The sequence below is a fragment of the Dermacentor andersoni genome, chromosome 2 (assembly GCF_023375885.2).
Source record: "Dermacentor andersoni chromosome 2, qqDerAnde1_hic_scaffold, whole genome shotgun sequence".
NCBI classification, from domain to species: domain Eukaryota; kingdom Metazoa; phylum Arthropoda; class Arachnida; order Ixodida; family Ixodidae; genus Dermacentor; species Dermacentor andersoni.
Genome location: NC_092815.1, coordinates 182,686,106 through 182,704,135, shown reverse-complemented (window position 1 = coordinate 182,704,135; position 18,030 = coordinate 182,686,106). Strand labels below are relative to the sequence as shown.

The window sequence follows — 18,030 nt, the reverse complement described above, 5'->3', positions numbered from 1 at the left end:
AGTATCCGGCAACCGAAGCGTGCCGTGGCCGATTACTTTCCGCAAAAGAAGTAACAAACTGTCACCGTGCGACAGTTCGCTGCGCCGCAACAATGTATCTTTTTTTTTTTTTTCGTTTGGGGGGCGGGGGCACTAAAATGAAAAAAAAAAACGCAAAGGAGAGTATGTTGGCCCCAATCAATGCCTCCTTTGGGCACCTAATGTGGCGACCGAATGAATATCGAAGAAAACGTGAGACGCTTGGTCCACCGAGAACCACACGCATTGTGTTCGGTATTTTACACCAGCGAGACAACACTTTCCAGAGAGTTTGCGCTCAAGCCAACACGGTGTAATCCGTCAAGTCTTCACAGTGACCGCGGTGAGCGACCATTGTTTCGTTTTCTCGTCTGCTATAGCCAGAAGGCCTCCAAAACTCTGCCAGGCGAAAATTCACTCGGCCAGAGAAAACCACACGCGCACCGAAGTACGCCGCGCGGTTGTTTCGGGGCAACACAAGAAAAACGCATGCGCTCTGGCTGGCTCTGGCAGCCCGCGGGTAGGGTAGCGAGAATATAAAAAATTAAGAGGCTCAATGTGTCCTCACGAATAAAAGTCTAAGTGGAAAAAATAAGAACGTAGTTACCCTGGCTGGCTTTAGTGTCTTGATGTGGATGCTTTGGCGTAGGTGAAAAAAAAGGATGTTGATATTTTTTATGCGACATGACGGCACAAATGAACCCCACAACGCTTCGTCTCAGCGTATCTCGCTGCGTGTTTTGTCGACTTGTCTGATAGTGTGTTGATTTGGCTTGTCTCGTATGTCCCGATCTAAAACTTTAGAAAAGTCAATGCACCTTTGGCGTCAAATGTTTATAACAACATTAAGCCCACAAAGTTCCGGAATGGAAAATCTAAAGCACGACTTTGGAAATATTAATACACCTTTCGCATCAAAAGTCCTTAGAACTTTATACCCATAAAGTATCAGAATTGAAATCCAAGCGCTCCCGATTCCGCGGCCTCAGCGAGATGACGCGACGAGCTCGCCCGCCACGCCTTTGGAACATTGTGCTCGGATAGAGCTCCTTGCGTTACGATATGTGACTCCCGGTGCGTTGGCGTTGCCGCGAAATCCAGTCCGATTTCGCAATGTTCGCGCTAAAATATTTTTTCGAGCGTGAAAAGGACATTCTAGACAAAATTGAGCATGATTCGCGGCGCCGGGGCTTGTTTTGGCCGACGGCGCATGAACAGCACGTAAAATTTCGGGGGGGGGGGGGCTGAAACCCCATAAGCCCCCCCCCCCCCCCCCCCCCCCCTGGCTACGCCCCTGCCATGCGATCGGGCTCCTTGGTTCAACTTGAGTTTAAAACGGCTTCTTAACAAGAACAAACGCATTTTTCGACGCTTCAAGCTGCCTGGGGAAACCAAAGCAAAAGCTACCTACGCAGCGATCACATGTGAATATAAAATGGCCACCCGCTCAGCCAAGAATTATTTTTCTGAAATACTACCTCATCTGCTGACAACTAAACCTAAGAATTTTCGGAACGTTATCAACTTACGTAAACCTAAAGAAATCGTTCTGAAAACTGACGATGCATTTCATGACCCCCGTGAGCTTTGCTAAGCGGTTTTTAAGAACACATTCTCGCTATCTTTTTCTGACGCTCTAATAGATACTTCACAGTCCGCACGTGCCTTTACGTACCCTGAGATGGAGCCGATTTCGATCGACTTAGATGGCATATACAATTTGATTAAAAAAGCTACACTTCCTTCATCGGCAGGTTTTGATACCATAAATTACAAATTCCTTAAGAGTACTGTAGCATATTCATCTGCTTTCTTGTCATATATCTTTACAGTCTTTACAGAGTTCAACACTTCCGGACGACTGGAGGACGGCGAAGGTGATTCCAGTCCACAAATCTAGTGATACACATAACCCCTTAAAGTACAGGCCGATCTCCTTAACTTCTAGATCATGCAAGTTATTAGAGCACATAATCTACTGCAGGCTGATTGGTTTTCTCGAGTCTAATAATTTTTTTGCGTCACAGCAGCATGGTTATTTTGTAAAAATTATTCTTGTGAGACTCAATTATTAACCTTTACTAATGATTTGTCTTCCGCTTTAGATCGAGCTGCAGTTATTGACTGCATCTTCCTTGACTTCGCGAAAGTCTTAAATACCGTCTCACATCGACTGCTATCACTGAAACTTAGCACACTCCATCTTTATTATAAGTTGCTTAAGTGGATCGAATGTTTCTTGCAGAATTGAACACATTACTTTTCTGTTAATGATCATGACTCTAAATCATGCAATGTAACATCCGGTGTTCCTCAGGGGTCAGTCCTAGGGCCTATTCTTTATCTAATTTATATTAATGACCTGCCTGATTCTGTTACTTCTAACATAAGGCTGTTTGCAGACTACTGCGTTCTGTACCGCGTAATTTCTAATGAGTCTGACTTCTCCATTCTTCAATCTCACCTAAATAAAATTTCTTCTTGGTGTGATACATGGCTCATGAAACTAAACATTAACGAATGTAAAGCAATGAGGGTGTGTCGAAAGATTAACCAGTCCATTTCTCAGGGCTATGATCTTAACGGTTGCCTTCTTCAGTTCGTCGACAGCTACAAGTATCTAGGCGTACATATTACTAATAATCTGTCATGGCAGAAGCAAATCCACCATGTTATTAACAAAGCTAACAGTCCCCTTGGTTTTCTTCGCCGGAATTTCCGCCTCGCTCCCGTTCCATTGAAACTACTACTATATAAAACACTCGTTCGATCCAAACTCGAGTACGCTTCATCGATATGGGACCCGTACACTAGCTCGTTCACACAGTCCATAGAATCGGTTCAGAACCGCTCAGTTAGGTTTATCCTAACTACTATCGCTTAGCCAGCGTTTCTCGCATGAAGCAAAAGCTTGAACTACCTCACCTTTCTACTAGACGTCGTATTTCGCGCTTATGCCTGTTTCATAAAATATACTACACTAATAATGACCTAAAAATGACACTTTTTTCGCCACCGAGCCATATGTCATTCCCTATTGATCATCGAATAAAGGTTGGGGTGCCTCAGTGTAAAAGCAATGTATACCTCGAAGCCTTCATCCCGAAAACAAGTCAAGACTGGAATCGCCTTCCCGCATCCATCGTCACTATCACAGATATGATGTGTTCAAGTCGGCTATCTGTGACCATATGCTGCTTCATTGGCCTTTTTTTTATCTTTTTCTATTGACACTCCTCTGAGTTTCCTGCACGGCCTTGAGAGGAAATAAATGAAATGAAATAAATGAAATGATGATCATTATTAAATTTTATGGCATTTTTTTTTAAAAAAACGCCAGTGACAGATAGTATAATTCTTGTCCTTGAGCTGGATTATTCATAGGGACAGATTACCAGCACGAAAAATCGAAACGCATACTCAACTATTTAACAAATTAGCTAATTAATATTGCAATATGCGAATTGTAGCCGGTGATCTTGAATCTACTTGAAATGAATATCAGCATGACACCAATATTAAAATATTATTTCCCGAAGTGTGTAACCAATTACATGGGCGTTCGAGTTACATTAGGGCTTCAATGAATAAAAACGTTTTTTTTTCTAAGTAAGTGCAACCGCAGTGTAGTTTTATGGCAAGTTTGATGACGCATATCTCCAAGCTGCCGTCATTCTAGGAATTCATTTCAATTGGATACGCCTTTCAAACTCACCGTCTGCAAATAGTAAATTGCAATACGTGCCTTGAAGTAAACTGAAGCGATAAATAGTATCTTTTGTGAATTATTCGAATATGTGTTTAGATTTCTCGTGCAAGTAGTGTACGTCGCGTTTAATAGTCAGCTCAAGGACTAGAAATACGATATCACCCTGTATGACAGTAATGGTGAGAAGCACCCACGAGGCCGACGCTCCGAACGCCTTCCTTATTTCTCCCTCGTCTTTGTTGTTCCCTCCGTTCCTTTCCCTTGAGCGCGCTGCCTTGCGTACTACGCCTTCACACACGGCCACGCTGCAAGCTTCCGGCGCGGCTTGCACCATGGTACGCGCTAACTTGGCATGTGGAGTCGGCGACGTTGACTCTGACGGTTGTAAGGGTGTGCGGGCGATGAAGGCCAGTCGCCAAGTCCGGACGCGTCCTCGTCGTTGAGGCCACGGGGAAGTGAGTCGTCATCGTGGAGCCGTCCAGCGCACAAACATCTTCTCTGGCTGTCGGCACGGGCTCCTGCGCTCCGGTCAAGGCTTTTGGAGACGCCTACTTGCCCAAACAGCGGCCGGAGTAGCTGACATCGCACAGGACACCATCGAAAGCGCTGCGTGATGTCATTGTGCTGCCGCGAGAGAATATTTGTTCACGTGTCTTCTCCCTTGGTCCCTGATCGGGAATGGTTTGGGCAGCGCTCGCCGACGCATACAGCAGTAACATAGGCGGTTCCGAGTGGGCACTGACGTCGCGCGCACCTTTCGTTGGTTTAGACGCGAGCTCACGGCGCTTCAGTTGACGCGCAGAGCACTGGCTCCGCGTGTGTGGCACCGCCGACAATGCCCGCTCCCATTGTCGGCACTGTCTTCGGCTGACAACACCAGCAGCATGTGGTCACTCTAGCAAGCGACAGGCTTCCCACACTTCAGGCACGAACATCTTCCTTTTTTTTTTTACTTTTAATCTCCCTATGCTAACACAATAAAAAACATATTTGGCCTTTACTTGGGATAAGACAATGAAAGGATGGTTGTTACCTTAAGGGCTAGGTGCTTGTACCTCTGCAAGTCATTCCCTGCTAAAGTTGGTCACTGTTAAAGAGGACGTGCAGTTCCGCGCCTGAAGCACTGAAGTCTCGAGATAGCTAGCAGCGTGCTAGATTAAGTAAGTGGTGCTAAATTAGAATCTTGATGTCGGTGCACTCGCAGGCAGTACACACTGGCGCTCGAGAAAGACTGGACAGACGCAGAGGCCGCGTCCATTCGTGTGCCCTACGGCCTGCGTAAATTGGCACTGGATACCTTGGCTCCTACAGCGACACTGCCTACGGAGTAAGTGACTGTTTCCGTCTTTCAGCATACATGCATGCTCACATGCGCTCTCGGCCGTCCTTTCCGTATGGCTCGCTTTAGTGTATCTGCGGCCAGCCTTGCATTTCATGTACGTTCCGTGCAAGTGTGCCCGTTTAATCGTTACCCGAGTGTCGCAGCACTTGGCAAACCAAGGCGAGTCGTCAGAAGATCGTCGTCACCCTGAATACCCTTCGCAACTCTTCTGACGTGAACCATGTTGTCCTCTCCTTCTTATGGGTCTGCGCAACTGTCTCCTTTTTTTTTCTTTTGTTTCTTACGGTGAAGCTGTCTATGGCTTACTTTCATGCTTCAATGCATGAAACAGCGGTTTTTTAAAAGATAACTGAAACGCCAAAGCATTTCGTCGAACACTTTGAATATTAATATCTCGGAAATGGTGCTGTCCAGAGTATTCGTTCCAAGCGGATGCGCTGCGTGAACTCGGCGATTATAATTCGTATATTCAAATATGTTGCGTAAAGTAATTAAAAAGTTAATTAGAGTGATTGCGCTAATTCTGCAATTGTGCAATATATATATATATATATATATATATATATATATATATATATATCGAGAGAGAGAGGGATGAAGATGGATTGGCCAACGTAGGGCGATCATAAGACCCCTTCTTCATCTCTATATTATCGTCAGCATGTGTGTGCCCTTCTTCATCGTGCGTGTAGGAGCATCATCATAGTGGACTGTGTCGAGGGTCCTTCAGCGCATCTCTAGGGCTCAATAAACGTCGCAAGTGGTGAAGGTGTTTCTTGGTCAGCCGTCCTATGCATGCCTGACCTACATCCTGGAGCTTCGTTCCGGTTAGCGCTTGCGCCCACTGTTCGCCAGCATGCCGCAGGACAAGAAGCCTGGCACTTCTACCCTAACCATCTCGACACCGCAAGCCGCACCTTATCGATCATCAGTAGCCACCAGCATGATCCCCAACCGTTCGCTTCGCAGTGAAGATCTTCGGGGTGAACACAATAAGGGATGGTCGCACGATTACGAGCGCGAAAGCTCTGCTAAGCCGTTGTGTGATCTCTTCAAGCTCCGGCATGTGTCGTTTTATCTCATGGGTGTGGCGAAGACCTGGTTTTTCAACAATGAGATTGATTTCTCCGATTGGACAACCTTCAAACAGCAGCTTCGGCAAGTATTTGGAACGCCGGTGGTTCGCTCCACCCTTGCGAAGAAAACTCTAGATGGTCGCAAACAGCACTCCGGTGAGTTTACACATCGTACATGGAGCATGTGCTTGCACTCTGGCGCCGCGGCAGTGATGATATGGCATAGTCGGACAGGGTGCCTCATATTCTTCAAGGTATTGGGACTGCGGCCTTCAACGCGTTCGCCGTGAGGAACTCGACTACCGTTGCTGATATCGTCTTGACATGCCAGCGCCTCGACGAGCTCGAGTCCGTGCACTTGCAGCCAGACTGCGAACACCTTTCTACGTCTCACCCTGACCTGCATGTAATCATTCGGGCGATCATCTGCGAGGAACTTCATTCACCCGGCTTTTCATCTGCGTTCGTCCTGCCTCCTCAGCCATCTGGCGCAGCTTTGCGCGACGTCATCAAACGCTCGCGTCCATGACTTGCTCTGTACATGCGGATCCTCCTGCTCCTCGCCTCCAACCGGCGTCCGTTCAATGCTACCTCTGCCCACATACGCCCAGGTATGTGGGTAGAGGCACTTGGGCTTCTGTCGCCCCATCTTACCGCACTATCTTGCAGCGCATCGAGCGCCCCCTACTAGCCGCCTTGACGATCATCTCGTCCGCTCTTACTGTGGTTGTCACGTCCATATATCGTGTTTTTGCCGCAAGCGCCAACAACATCAGCGTCGCCGGTACGACACGTGTGAACGCGAAGCGGATGATGCTGATGTCCCTTCTCAAAGCCAGCGTTACGTGTCCGCTCCGCATCGTTGCACATCTCCGCCCGCAACGATCGAGACACTGAACGGTTACCGCAGCACCAGATGCCGCTCACCTTCGCCCTTCCGCCGCTCCTCGTCACCGCTCCGGCATACCTTGTTCGCCTCTGACCGCCGCCGAGAAAACTAAGTAATGCAGTTTTCGGAGGGAAAACAGCATTTACCGACAGGACTACGATTTCTCCAACGTGCCCTTGTAATATTGCTACTGAACAGTATATGCAATGACGAAGAGGCGAGCAGTGTGAAGACGACGACGACGATTGGATGCTAGCGCGGGCTGTTGCCTCTTGGCCAAGTGGGGCGTATTCCCCTATATAGTTGTATATAGCTTTTCGCCTGCATCTTCCTACGTAACATATCTGGAGGAGGTGGACGTTCCCTGTACCTCGTCACGGAGCTTCGCAGTGGACGGTACGTCGAGCCTTCCGTCATGGCTCCCGGCGATGACAACTCGACTCAGCCGCCTCCGACGCCTGTTGCCACTTCGACGACCTACATCACTCTCGCCGTGATCCTGGCGTATTCTCGGGCATAGATGGGGAAGACGTCGATGACTAGATCAGCCTGTACGAACACGTCAGCCGCAATAACCGATGGGACCGTACTATCATGCTCGCCAACGTAGTCTTTTACCTCGGTGGCACACCTAGAGTTTGGCTTCGGACGCACGAAGATGAGCTCACCAGTTGGGATTCGCTTAAGGAAAAGCTCCGAGTCTTGTTCGGCAACCCATACGGTCACTAACTTCCCGCACAAAAGGGGTTATCCAGCGGTGTGCAGATGTCGACGGAGCTCTACGTCACGTACATTCAGGACGTCTTGGCTCTGTCCCGCAAACTTGATGCAGATATGACTGATTCCGACAAGGTTTCCCATATCCTTCAAGGCATTGCCGATGACGCCTTCAACTTGCTCGTTTTCAACAACGTGGCGACGGTGGATGCAGTTATAAAAGATCGCCGCCGCCTGGAACTTGCTGGAACCAGCAGTTTGCCCGTGTGCCCAATACCCCAGCGACATCTTCCTGTGCCGACGCTCCTCGTACCAACAACACTGGCGATGTTACCAGGATCGTCCGGCGTGAGATCGAGGTCGCCTATCCGGCTGCCTTCGACTCCAGCCCCACCAACGCACCTGCAATCACGGTTTCCCTTATCCAGGCAGTTGTCCGCCACGAATTCGAAAACATGGGTCTTCACACCATCTGCTCGGCCTATCGCCCTGATACCCACCCGGCTTCTTCAATTCCGCCCCGTCCCGCATCTTCTTACCCACCACGTTTGCGCAACCCATCTGAATGGCGCACTGCTGACGACAAGCCGATTTGTTTTCACTGCCATCGAATCGGGCACATTTCTCGGCACTGTCCCAGTCGCTAGAGTTCCCCGACCCGGTCTACTTATAGTGCCTACTCTCGTCCCTAAGGTGGCTCTTCTCGTCCCTATGCCGCACGCTCCGATAATGCCGCCACTCATTCTCCTGCGCCGAACCGCCCCTATTCTCGTTCGCCTTCGCCCCAACGACGACAATCTCGCTCTCCCTAGCCCCGTCACTCCTTTTCGCCGACTCCCTTCGGACGCCGCTCGCAGCCGTAAAACTATAGGATGCAGCGCCTCGAGGTGACGCTGCATTGTTCCCTACGCCGCCAAATCCTCTACTGACGTTGCCCACTCATCTGAACGTTCTTGACGTGCAAGTCGACGGTGTTTCTGCATCTGCTCTGATAGCCACTGGGGCGCATCTGTCGGTAATGCGCGCTGATCTTCGTAACCGCCTGAAGAAAATAATCACGCCCGCCACGACGCCTGTTGTCCGTGTCACCCATGGCAGAACAGCCCCCGTAATTGGTATGTGTGCCGCCCGTGCGTCCTTCGCTGATCGCTCCACTATCGTGCTATTCAGTCATCGCCCACTGTCCCCACGACATCATCCTCGGCTTAGACTTCCTCTCCGCACATTCTGCTCTCATCGATTGTTCCGCCAGTACTCTCCGCCTTGATCTGCCAGTTCTTGATCCCGCTGAACCACACCCCAGTCGCCTCAGTTCCGTCGACATCGTTCGCTTGCCACCTTTTGCATTGACTTACGTTGACTTAGTGTCATCCCCACCTGTGCCCGATGGTCACTACATTGCGGCTCCGATGCCAAGACGTCCTACTTACACACGGGATCGCAGTACCTCATACAGTTTTATCTATTACGGCGAATTGCGTCTGCCTGCCAGTGGTCAATTTTGGCTTGACGACACAAGTGCTGCCACGCGGGATGTCTCTAGCCCAGCTTTGCTCATTCGAGGATCACTCTGTAGCATCTATTGCAGTTGACGACAATTCAGCCGATCCTCATCTACCGTCGCAGTCTGCAACTTGTACCATCGCCGACTTACAGAAAATGATTGCGCCTCACATGCCGTCCGAGCACGCTCATGAGCTTTACCGCGTGCTGTTTCCCTACCACGATATTTTTTTACTTTAACGATCGTCCTTTGGCCCAAACTACAGCTGTTAAACATCGCATTAATACTGGCGATGCCCCTCCTATTCATTGCCGCCCGTATCGAGTGTCACCAGCCGAGCGTCGAGTTATTCACGCAGAAGTTCGCAAAATGCTTGCCAAGAACATTATTAAACCGTCATGTAGTCCATGGGCGTCACCTGTTGTACTGGTAAGAAAGAAGGACGGCTCATGGCGCTTTTGAGTGGATTATCAGCACCTTAACAGGGTTACCAAAAAGGACGTGTATCCCAAACATCGGATTGATGACGCCCTTGACTTCCTCCATGGTGCGCGCTATTTCTCCTCTATTGACCTTCGCTGCGGCTACTGGCAGATTGCCGTGGATGGTCTCGACTGCGAGAAGACTGCTTTTGTAACACCCGACAGTCTTTATCAATTCAAAGTGATGCCGTTTGGTCTATGTAACGCTCCTGCCACTTTTGAACGTATGACGGACTCCCTTCTTCGCGGTTTCAAATGGTCCACGTGCCTGTGCTACTTGGACGTTCGCTACGCACCTCGAGCGCCTCTAAGCACTCCTGGACGTTTTTCGTCGAGCCCGTCTGCAACTCAACGCATCGAAGTCCCAATTCGGCCGTCGCCAGATTATCGTCCTTGGACATTTCGTTGACGCGAACGGAGTGCAACCGGACCCAGGCAAGACCCATGAGTTTACGCACTTCCCTCTTCCGAAATGTGTGAAGGATGTGCGAAGCTTCATCGGCCTCTGTTCGTACTTCCGCCGTGTCGTGAAAAATTTCGCGACCATAGCACAACCACTAAACGAGCTTTTGAAAAAAGACGCCCCTTTCCAGTGGGGCGATAACGAGGCCTCTGCATTCTCGAATCTAATCGACCTTCTCATAACGCCTCTCGTTCTGGCCCATTTCGATCCTTCGACGCCTACCGCAGTCCGTACGGATGCCACAGGTCACGGAATTGGCGCAGTACTGGCACAACGCCAGCGCGGCAATGACCGTGTTATCGCTTACGTCAGCAGGCTCCTCTCACCCTCGGAGCGCAACTATTCCATCACTGAGCGTGAGTGTCTGGCCCTAGTTTGGGCGGTTGCGAAGTTCCGCCCATACTTATATGGCCAACTCTTTTCCGTTGTCACAGACCATCACGCGCTTTGCTGGTTATGCTCACTGAAAGATCCTACAGGAAGACTTGGTCGCTGGGCCTTACGCCTCCAAGAATATTCGTGTACTGTTACCTACAAATGTGGTCGATTACACAAGGACGCTGATTGTCTGTTTCGCTACCCGGCAGATGAGCCTGACGACGCCAGCAGTAGTACCGCCAACGGCATTTTCTGTCTGCCTTCGCTAACATCGCCGATGAGCAGTACCGAGACCTATCGCTGGGAGCACTTATCGAGCGTCTGCGCTCTACGCCTACCGACGCATCCATTCGCCGATATGTCTGTCCTCCAGGGCGGCATTCTGTACCGAAGGAACTTCCTCCCTGGCGGATCTGATCTTCTTCTTGTCGTGCCAAAACATCTGCGACAAACTGCCCTTTGAGATGCATGACGCACCCAATGCAGGACATCTTGGGGTAACCCGCACGTACGACCGCGTCCGCCCCCGCTTCTATTGGCCTGGACTCGCTCGCTCCGTCCGACGCTATGTTACTGCCTTTGATCCCTGCCAGCGACGGAAAACACCTCAGGTGCTACCTGCCGGTCATCTCCAGCCGATAACCGTCCCTGTGGAACCGTTCTTTCGTGTTGGATTAGACCTCCTCGGTCCCTTTCCCACGTCACCCTCAGGGAACAAATGGGTAGCCGTCGCAACTGATTACGCCACCCGATACGCTATCACGCGGGCTCTCCCTACCAGTTGCGCCACTGAAGTCGCGGACTTTCTTTTGCGTGACATTATCTTACTTCATGGCGCCCCGCGACGGCTGCTTACTGAGCGTGGTCGTAACTTCCTCTCGATAGTTTTCGCCGACATTGTGCATTCTTGCTCCACTCAACACTAGCTGACTACCTCATATCATCCTCAAACAAATGGTCTGACAGAGCAGTTAAACCGTACTCTTACCGATAATAATGTCCAAGTACGTTTCCAAGGGCCACCACGACTGGGACATTGCCCTTCCTTACGTCACATTTGCGTATAATTCTTCCCGGCACGACACCACCGGATTTTCTCCATTTTACCTACTGTACGGTCGCGAACCGACCTTGCCCCTTGACAGGGCACTTCCTCATGCTGCGATATCAACAAGCGAGTATGCGCGCGACGCCATCACCCTCGCCGACCATGCACGCCAGCTATCCCGTGCTGGACTGATGGCCTCGCAAACCACTCAGCAGCGTCAGTACAACGCCCGCCACGGTCACGTACAGTTTTCGCCTGGTGCGCTCGTGCTCCTGTGGTCGCCCTCTCGTCGCGTCGGACTTTCAGAGAGGCTCCTTTCGCGATACACAGGGCCCTACCGCGTGCAGCGCCAGGTGACGCCTGTGACGTACGAAATTGCTCCTGTGAGTTCAACCTCGTCCTGTACTCTGGCATCTAGTGATGTTGTGCACGTCAGTAGGCTCAAGGCCTGCTGCACTGCTTCCGGGTCCGGTCTTTAGTCGCTCCGGGGCGGCGCTTTTGCCGCCGGGGGTAGTTCTACAGAATAGTATTTGCAATGACGAAGAGGCGAGCAGTGTGAAGATGACGACGACGATTGGAGGCTAGCGCGGGCTCTTGCCTCTTGGCCAAGTGCGGCGTATTCCCGTGTAAATATACTTGTATATAGCTTTCCGCCTGCGTCTTCCTAGGTAACAATATGATATCTGTGTTTGTTGAATGTTTGCAAGTTGAAGCTTTGGTGGACACCGGTGCGACATTGTCTGTTATGCATGCTGATTTTTGTAGGCGTCTCAGGAAAGCTACAACGCCTTGCGATGGACCGCCGCTGGTTGCAGCTCAAGGGTCACTATCCGGCCTTCCGCGTTTTGTACTGTGCATGCAATGACCTAGAGCATTATACAGTTTGCTGTGCTCTCACCATGCTCCCATCACCTCATTTTAGGATGAGATTTCCTTGCCTCTGCTTCTGCTGCTCTATGTTCTGGGCAACGTGTGCATGTGATCGGCACAGGTTATTCTTTTGGCGACGATAAAGGCAAGCCACTTCGTCTGCCCGCTGCAGAAGATACCGAGCTATCTCCAGGCTCCAGGCAAATCCTGACCATCAAATCTGACGTCATCGACGAATGTTATCTTCTGTGCATTGTTTCACAAAGGGGATAGCCATTGTATCAGGCCTAGTTAGATTTGACAATGGGTCTGCGCTTTTCGCCGCAAGGAGCACAACGCCTGAGAAAATTCCTCTTTCTAAAGGCGCCACTTTGGCTTGCGTTGTTGATTCCGAGCCTCTCTCTGTCGTTCCCCTTTGGGCTGCTTCCTCTGAAATCCCGTCTGCTGGACATTCTCTCTCTACCTCCGCTCTTGCAGCCGTAATCAGCCCTGACTTGACCCCTTCGCAGACGTAACAGTTACTTACTTTGCTGAAGAAGCATAAAAGTTCATTTGACGCCCGTTCTTCGACATTATGACAGACTTCCGTTACAGCGCATCGAATTCTGACAAATGGCAGATCCATCGTACGTTGCCGGCCGTATCGCGTGTCTCTAGCCGAGCGCAATATTATTGAGGAAAACGTCGCTGACATGCTGCAACGTGATGTAATCCACCCCTCTGCTAGCCCTTGGTCGTCTCCTACCGTTTCTGTCCGAAAGAAGGATGGGTCCGTGCGATTTTGTGTCGATTACCGAGAGCTCAACAACATCACGCGCAAGGATTTATACCCTATGCCTCGCACTGACGATGCCCTCGATTCTCTGCAAGATGCCGAGTACTTCTCCAGTCTTTATCTGCGTTCAGGTTGCTGACGAATTCCGATGTGCGAAGACGAATAATAAAGAACAGCGTTTGCAACCCCAGATGGTCTTTATGAGTCGTGTCCTTCGGCCTCTGCAATGCTCCCGCAACTTTTGAGCGCCTGACTGACACTGTTTTTTGTGGCATGAAGTGTGGCCTGAAGTGTGGCCTGAAGTGGAAGACATGATTGTGATATCTGGACGATATTGCTATTTTCTCATCGACGTTTGCACAACAGCTGCAAAGTCTGGAGGAGGTTCTCACATGCCTCGCTAACGCTGGCTTTCAGTTCAACACCAAAAAGTCGCAAACAAGGGGATCAAAGTGTTAAGTCATATTGGGAGCAAGGATGGTATTCGACTTGATCCTGACAAAATTTTTGCGACCGCGGAAAGACATTTCTATCAGAAATGTTAGCCGAAGGGTTCCCCCCCCCCCCCCCCCCCAAGCCTCTGGCACAACTCACAAGGCTACTTCGTAGTTACCATCCTCAGACCAATAGCCTGACTGAGCGATTTGATTGTACGCTCTCTGGCATGATAGCCACTTCAACCACATCAAATTGGGACGCAATTTTCCCAATCAGCACATCCGCATATAACGCCGCCGTTCAATGCACAACCACGCGTTGAACGTTACTCGCCGAGAAGACAAGTCCACTTGTCGAAACGTTGACTGCTGCGTTCACCTTATTCTTATTTTGTTCATCGTCTTGAATTTCCATCACCCGCCTTCCCCGTGTTTTCGCCATTCTGTGTGTTACTCACCATTCGTTACTCGCCATTGTGCCTTACGACCGTTCGCCCAGGTTCTGGTTTTGCTCCGCGTCTATGGGGAAGTGGTGACTGCCGATAAATGGTTTTAATGCAACGATTCTGAGTAATGCTTTAACACCACTGATAATTCATTATTTCCATGTCACTGCGCAGGGCTGCCGTGTACCAAAAATTTCTGAAGAGCGCTGAAATCTTGAAACTCGTACGAACGACAGAAGAGCTGGAAAAGGTTAGTACCTCTACACAGACATGCGAAATGCATGCTCCGCCGGATAGCTTATTGTGAAATACTTTGATGTAACCATGAACAGTTTGAGCACAGGAATACTTGTGATTTATGTGACTCCTCAAAACAAGAATAAACAAGCGGCCAGAGCTTGCGCAGCAATTCACTAAAATAAGACGTATATCCCTTATACGGAATACATTTAGAATTTGGCTTAATCGCTTTAACTGAAATTCCTTCGGTGCATTTTAACTTCACGCTGAAGTTAGGCGAGTCCGGAAATGTTTAGTCGAGTCAACATGAATAAATGGTTTAAACAATGCGAGTTGCATATTTTATGTGCGAAATTTAGAATTTAGAACAAGCCGACCGCGACAAGTTTTGGAGAACTTTACAAACACGCGGCGTCACTCACAAAGCTGGTCATTCTGGCGGGAAAAGGCGAGCTTTTACGTAAAGCGGTCATTTTCCGGCTAACGTCTTGGAATATTCTGTAGTTGGTTCATCGTGGGCGAAGGCGTTCAACGTAAACAAGAACAGGATATAAACAACTACACATGCGCTTCCAAGCTGACTGGCCTCCTTGAAGCCCTTGGGTTCAGAGAGAGTAGGGGGAAAGTAAACATGTCCGAAATAGAGAATAGTAAGCAGCGATTGGAAGATTGGTGGAAGTCGGCAAACGACAATGTAGGCGTACAAAAACAAAGCACACAACAGGTGTTCGAAAACTTTGGTTATGACAATTCATCGTGTTTGTCTTTATATTTTTTTTGTTTAACATGAGTTGGACATTAGGCAATAAAATAAAAGCTAGTATCGCAGCCCACCGCCCTGTTTCAAAGGGGACGCTCATAACAGCCATCTATCCATACATCCATTCCATTTGATGTTGACATCAGCAGCGTATCTTGGAGAGCCGGCAGAATGGCCTTAAACATTCGCGTACAGCTGTGGAAATAGAGCGCGTTATCCGAGTATATGGTGTCGGAGATGCAACGCCACAATATGAAACGACGGAAACCCAAAAGTGTGGAACAACTCTCTTCTTTCGTCTTATTGATCGTCATTTCTAAATTAATGGCGTGGGTGACGGCACACGAGAAGATCAGGATGTGTGCCCTCATGCTGGTAGCAGCCGTATGACCTGTGTAGTGGGGCCCGCAGTAACGCAAGCCAACGACAAAGAATGAGCTTGCTTCGATGATTCTCTCTCCTGGCAATGGAGTAAGCGGTGCTGTCTCGGCAGCAGGCGTATGGCGTTTGCAAGATACAGAACTTCTTAGCACCCTTTTAATGGTCTTTCACAACCCAAACCCTCTGTCGAAGCTCGCAAAGCGTGCTGTTCACTTCGCCATGGAGGTTAGGAATGTTACAGTCTGCACGGTCGCTTATCAACGCGCGTTTCTGTGGCATTCGGATTGCCTACCTTCCCTGCGGGCGCCATGTCGTCCGCAGTGAAGGTGAAAGTGCCGCACTCAATCCAGCGTGGTGCACCACGGCGAAGCTGCCGCACATAATGGACCAAGCTCCTCACACACAGACTTTCATTGAAACATGAAATGCCAGTTTTCTGAGTGCTGTTCTTACGAGTAGTCGCATAGGGCCAGCAACCAATGACAGGAAAAACATGTCGAAGCTACAAGGGCAACTCAATACACGTTTCTCAGGATATAAAGCGTCGCGGTTTAATAAAATTAGTCCTGAAGCCCAGGAATTCAACCCGGGACCAACGCATGTTCGAGAAGGTCGCTCTACCATCTGAACTAACCAGCAGGCAAGGAGATCGCAGAATGAGGGCAATTTAATCGACAAATCAAGTGCGAAAACGAGAAACCCTTATTGGCCTTCCGTTGCAGGTTCGGCTACTGTAAGGTGCATGACAACGGTTCTTTTTTTCTTCAAGAATCTTCCTACCTTGAGGGCTTCCACAGAATTGATTTACGATACATACTAGCTACAAGTGAAATAACGCAAAACTTGAAACGCGAAGAGTGGAGCGTGTGCTCGAAGCCTAACTGAAGGTACACAGTGTCAGTCGCCAAATATAGACAGGCGCGTGCATCAGTTTTGACTGCTACAAGCCAGGATGGTGGTCTTTGTGCGATTGTTTGTCTCCTGCTTCCTTTGACCTTGTCCTTCCTCCCTTTTTCAAAGCAACAGAACAAAAAGCTCCAAGAAATCAAAATGAAAACTCACAGTAGATGAGCATCGTCGCATCCGGCGGATAAACAGCCAGGGCTCCCCTGCCTCTAGCGATGATCGGTCAACGGCGGGCTGCGTATCGTTAATTTGCGCTTCGGGCACAACCTCCATTTCCATTGTTTACTGTTAGCGCCGCTGCTCTAACTACTATACAGCAAGTTTGATCAACTTGTCAGCGCCCACCTTACGGCCACGTTCGTAGACGCTTATGGGCAAACATATTAAAGTTGTAGTTATTAATATCCCGGAGTTGAGCAACAGATTCATTTACACTCTTCACAGCTGCAGAGTAGTTATTTAACTGAACGCCTTATGCGCCTATAGAAGCTGGTATTTCCGGCCCGACCATCCACACGCTAATTAACTCGCAGGCGTGCTCGGATTGTGTTATTCGTGCTCCCTGTGTCTTTAACGAGTGGTCATTTTATTCTAAAATTACAGGTGAAGGTGGAAGCAGCATCCAAGGGGGGTATTCCGGATACTGTGTTGCAAGCACTCGAGGCCAGCCTCGTATCGGTGAATGCGACCCTCCTAGAATGGATCAACTACTCACCGCCGCCGCCTTAAGTGGGCCAGCGCAAGGAGGCCCAACTGCGTGGTGCCTGCCACTCCCCGATATGGAGCCACCTCTAAATAAATTGGTTTGGCCCTCCCACGCCTGTGAACATACTAGATTCAACAGTGGGCTTTGCGAATGACGACTTTCTTCGAATGGTGATGCTCAATAGAACTTATTTGCCCTTTTTTTGCAATCGTGCTCTCCTGCTGAACTACCTGCCCAGTGGCTGCACTCTTTTTAAGGTGGCGACCGCATTTCGATGGGCGCGAACGGCGACAACACCCGTGTACTTAGATTTAGGTGCACGTTAAAGAACCCCTGGTGGTCCACATTTCTCAAGTACCCCACTGCGGCGTGTCTCATAATCAGAAAGTGGTTTTGGCACGTAAAACCCCATAGATTATTTCTTGTTTTCGAAAAATTGAGGGCTCTTTGGCATGCGCATTTGCTCCAGACAATAATTGTCATCTGCGTTTCTTGCGTTTTCTTTTTTGAAAACTATGACTGCGTTTATTACGCTTTATCTGGCCCCATGTGACCTCAATTTCAAAGCACTTGGTACTTCTTTTAATGGGGCCTGTATTAGAGACTTTAGCGTATTGCGATTACGGGGCACATTAAAATCGGCGGCTAAAGTGCTTCCGTTAAGCGGTTAAAGAATTGTTGCAGAAGTAAATGATATGCGCCGCACAAATAAATGCTGCATAAATAAATTCGACGCTAAGAAAACTTTATATTAAATGGGCACCGAAGAGAAGAATAATTGGGCCTAATTTTCGTCGGCAAATATGACTATTTTCTGGGACCGGTTAACGAAATGTTGGAGAAGTAAATTTCATGCGCCGCACAAATGCTGCATAAATAAATT

General features: G+C 49.3%; 1 protein-coding gene across 1 annotated transcript in view; it reads left to right on the top strand.

Moving 5' to 3' along the window:
- The window catches only part of LOC126540846 (uncharacterized), a 97,723-nt gene extending 80,395 nt beyond the window's left edge, over positions 1 to 17,328 (top strand). Inside the window, exons 15-17 of the mRNA XM_050187674.2 lie at positions 4,932 to 5,054; positions 14,329 to 14,404; positions 17,045 to 17,328. Of these exons, the coding sequence (XP_050043631.2) occupies positions 4,932 to 5,054; positions 14,329 to 14,404; positions 17,045 to 17,170 (325 nt within the window). The 3' untranslated portion in view covers positions 17,171 to 17,328. The remainder of the gene's footprint in view (positions 1 to 4,931; positions 5,055 to 14,328; positions 14,405 to 17,044) is intronic.
- The last annotated feature ends 702 nt before the right edge of the window (positions 17,329 to 18,030 follow it).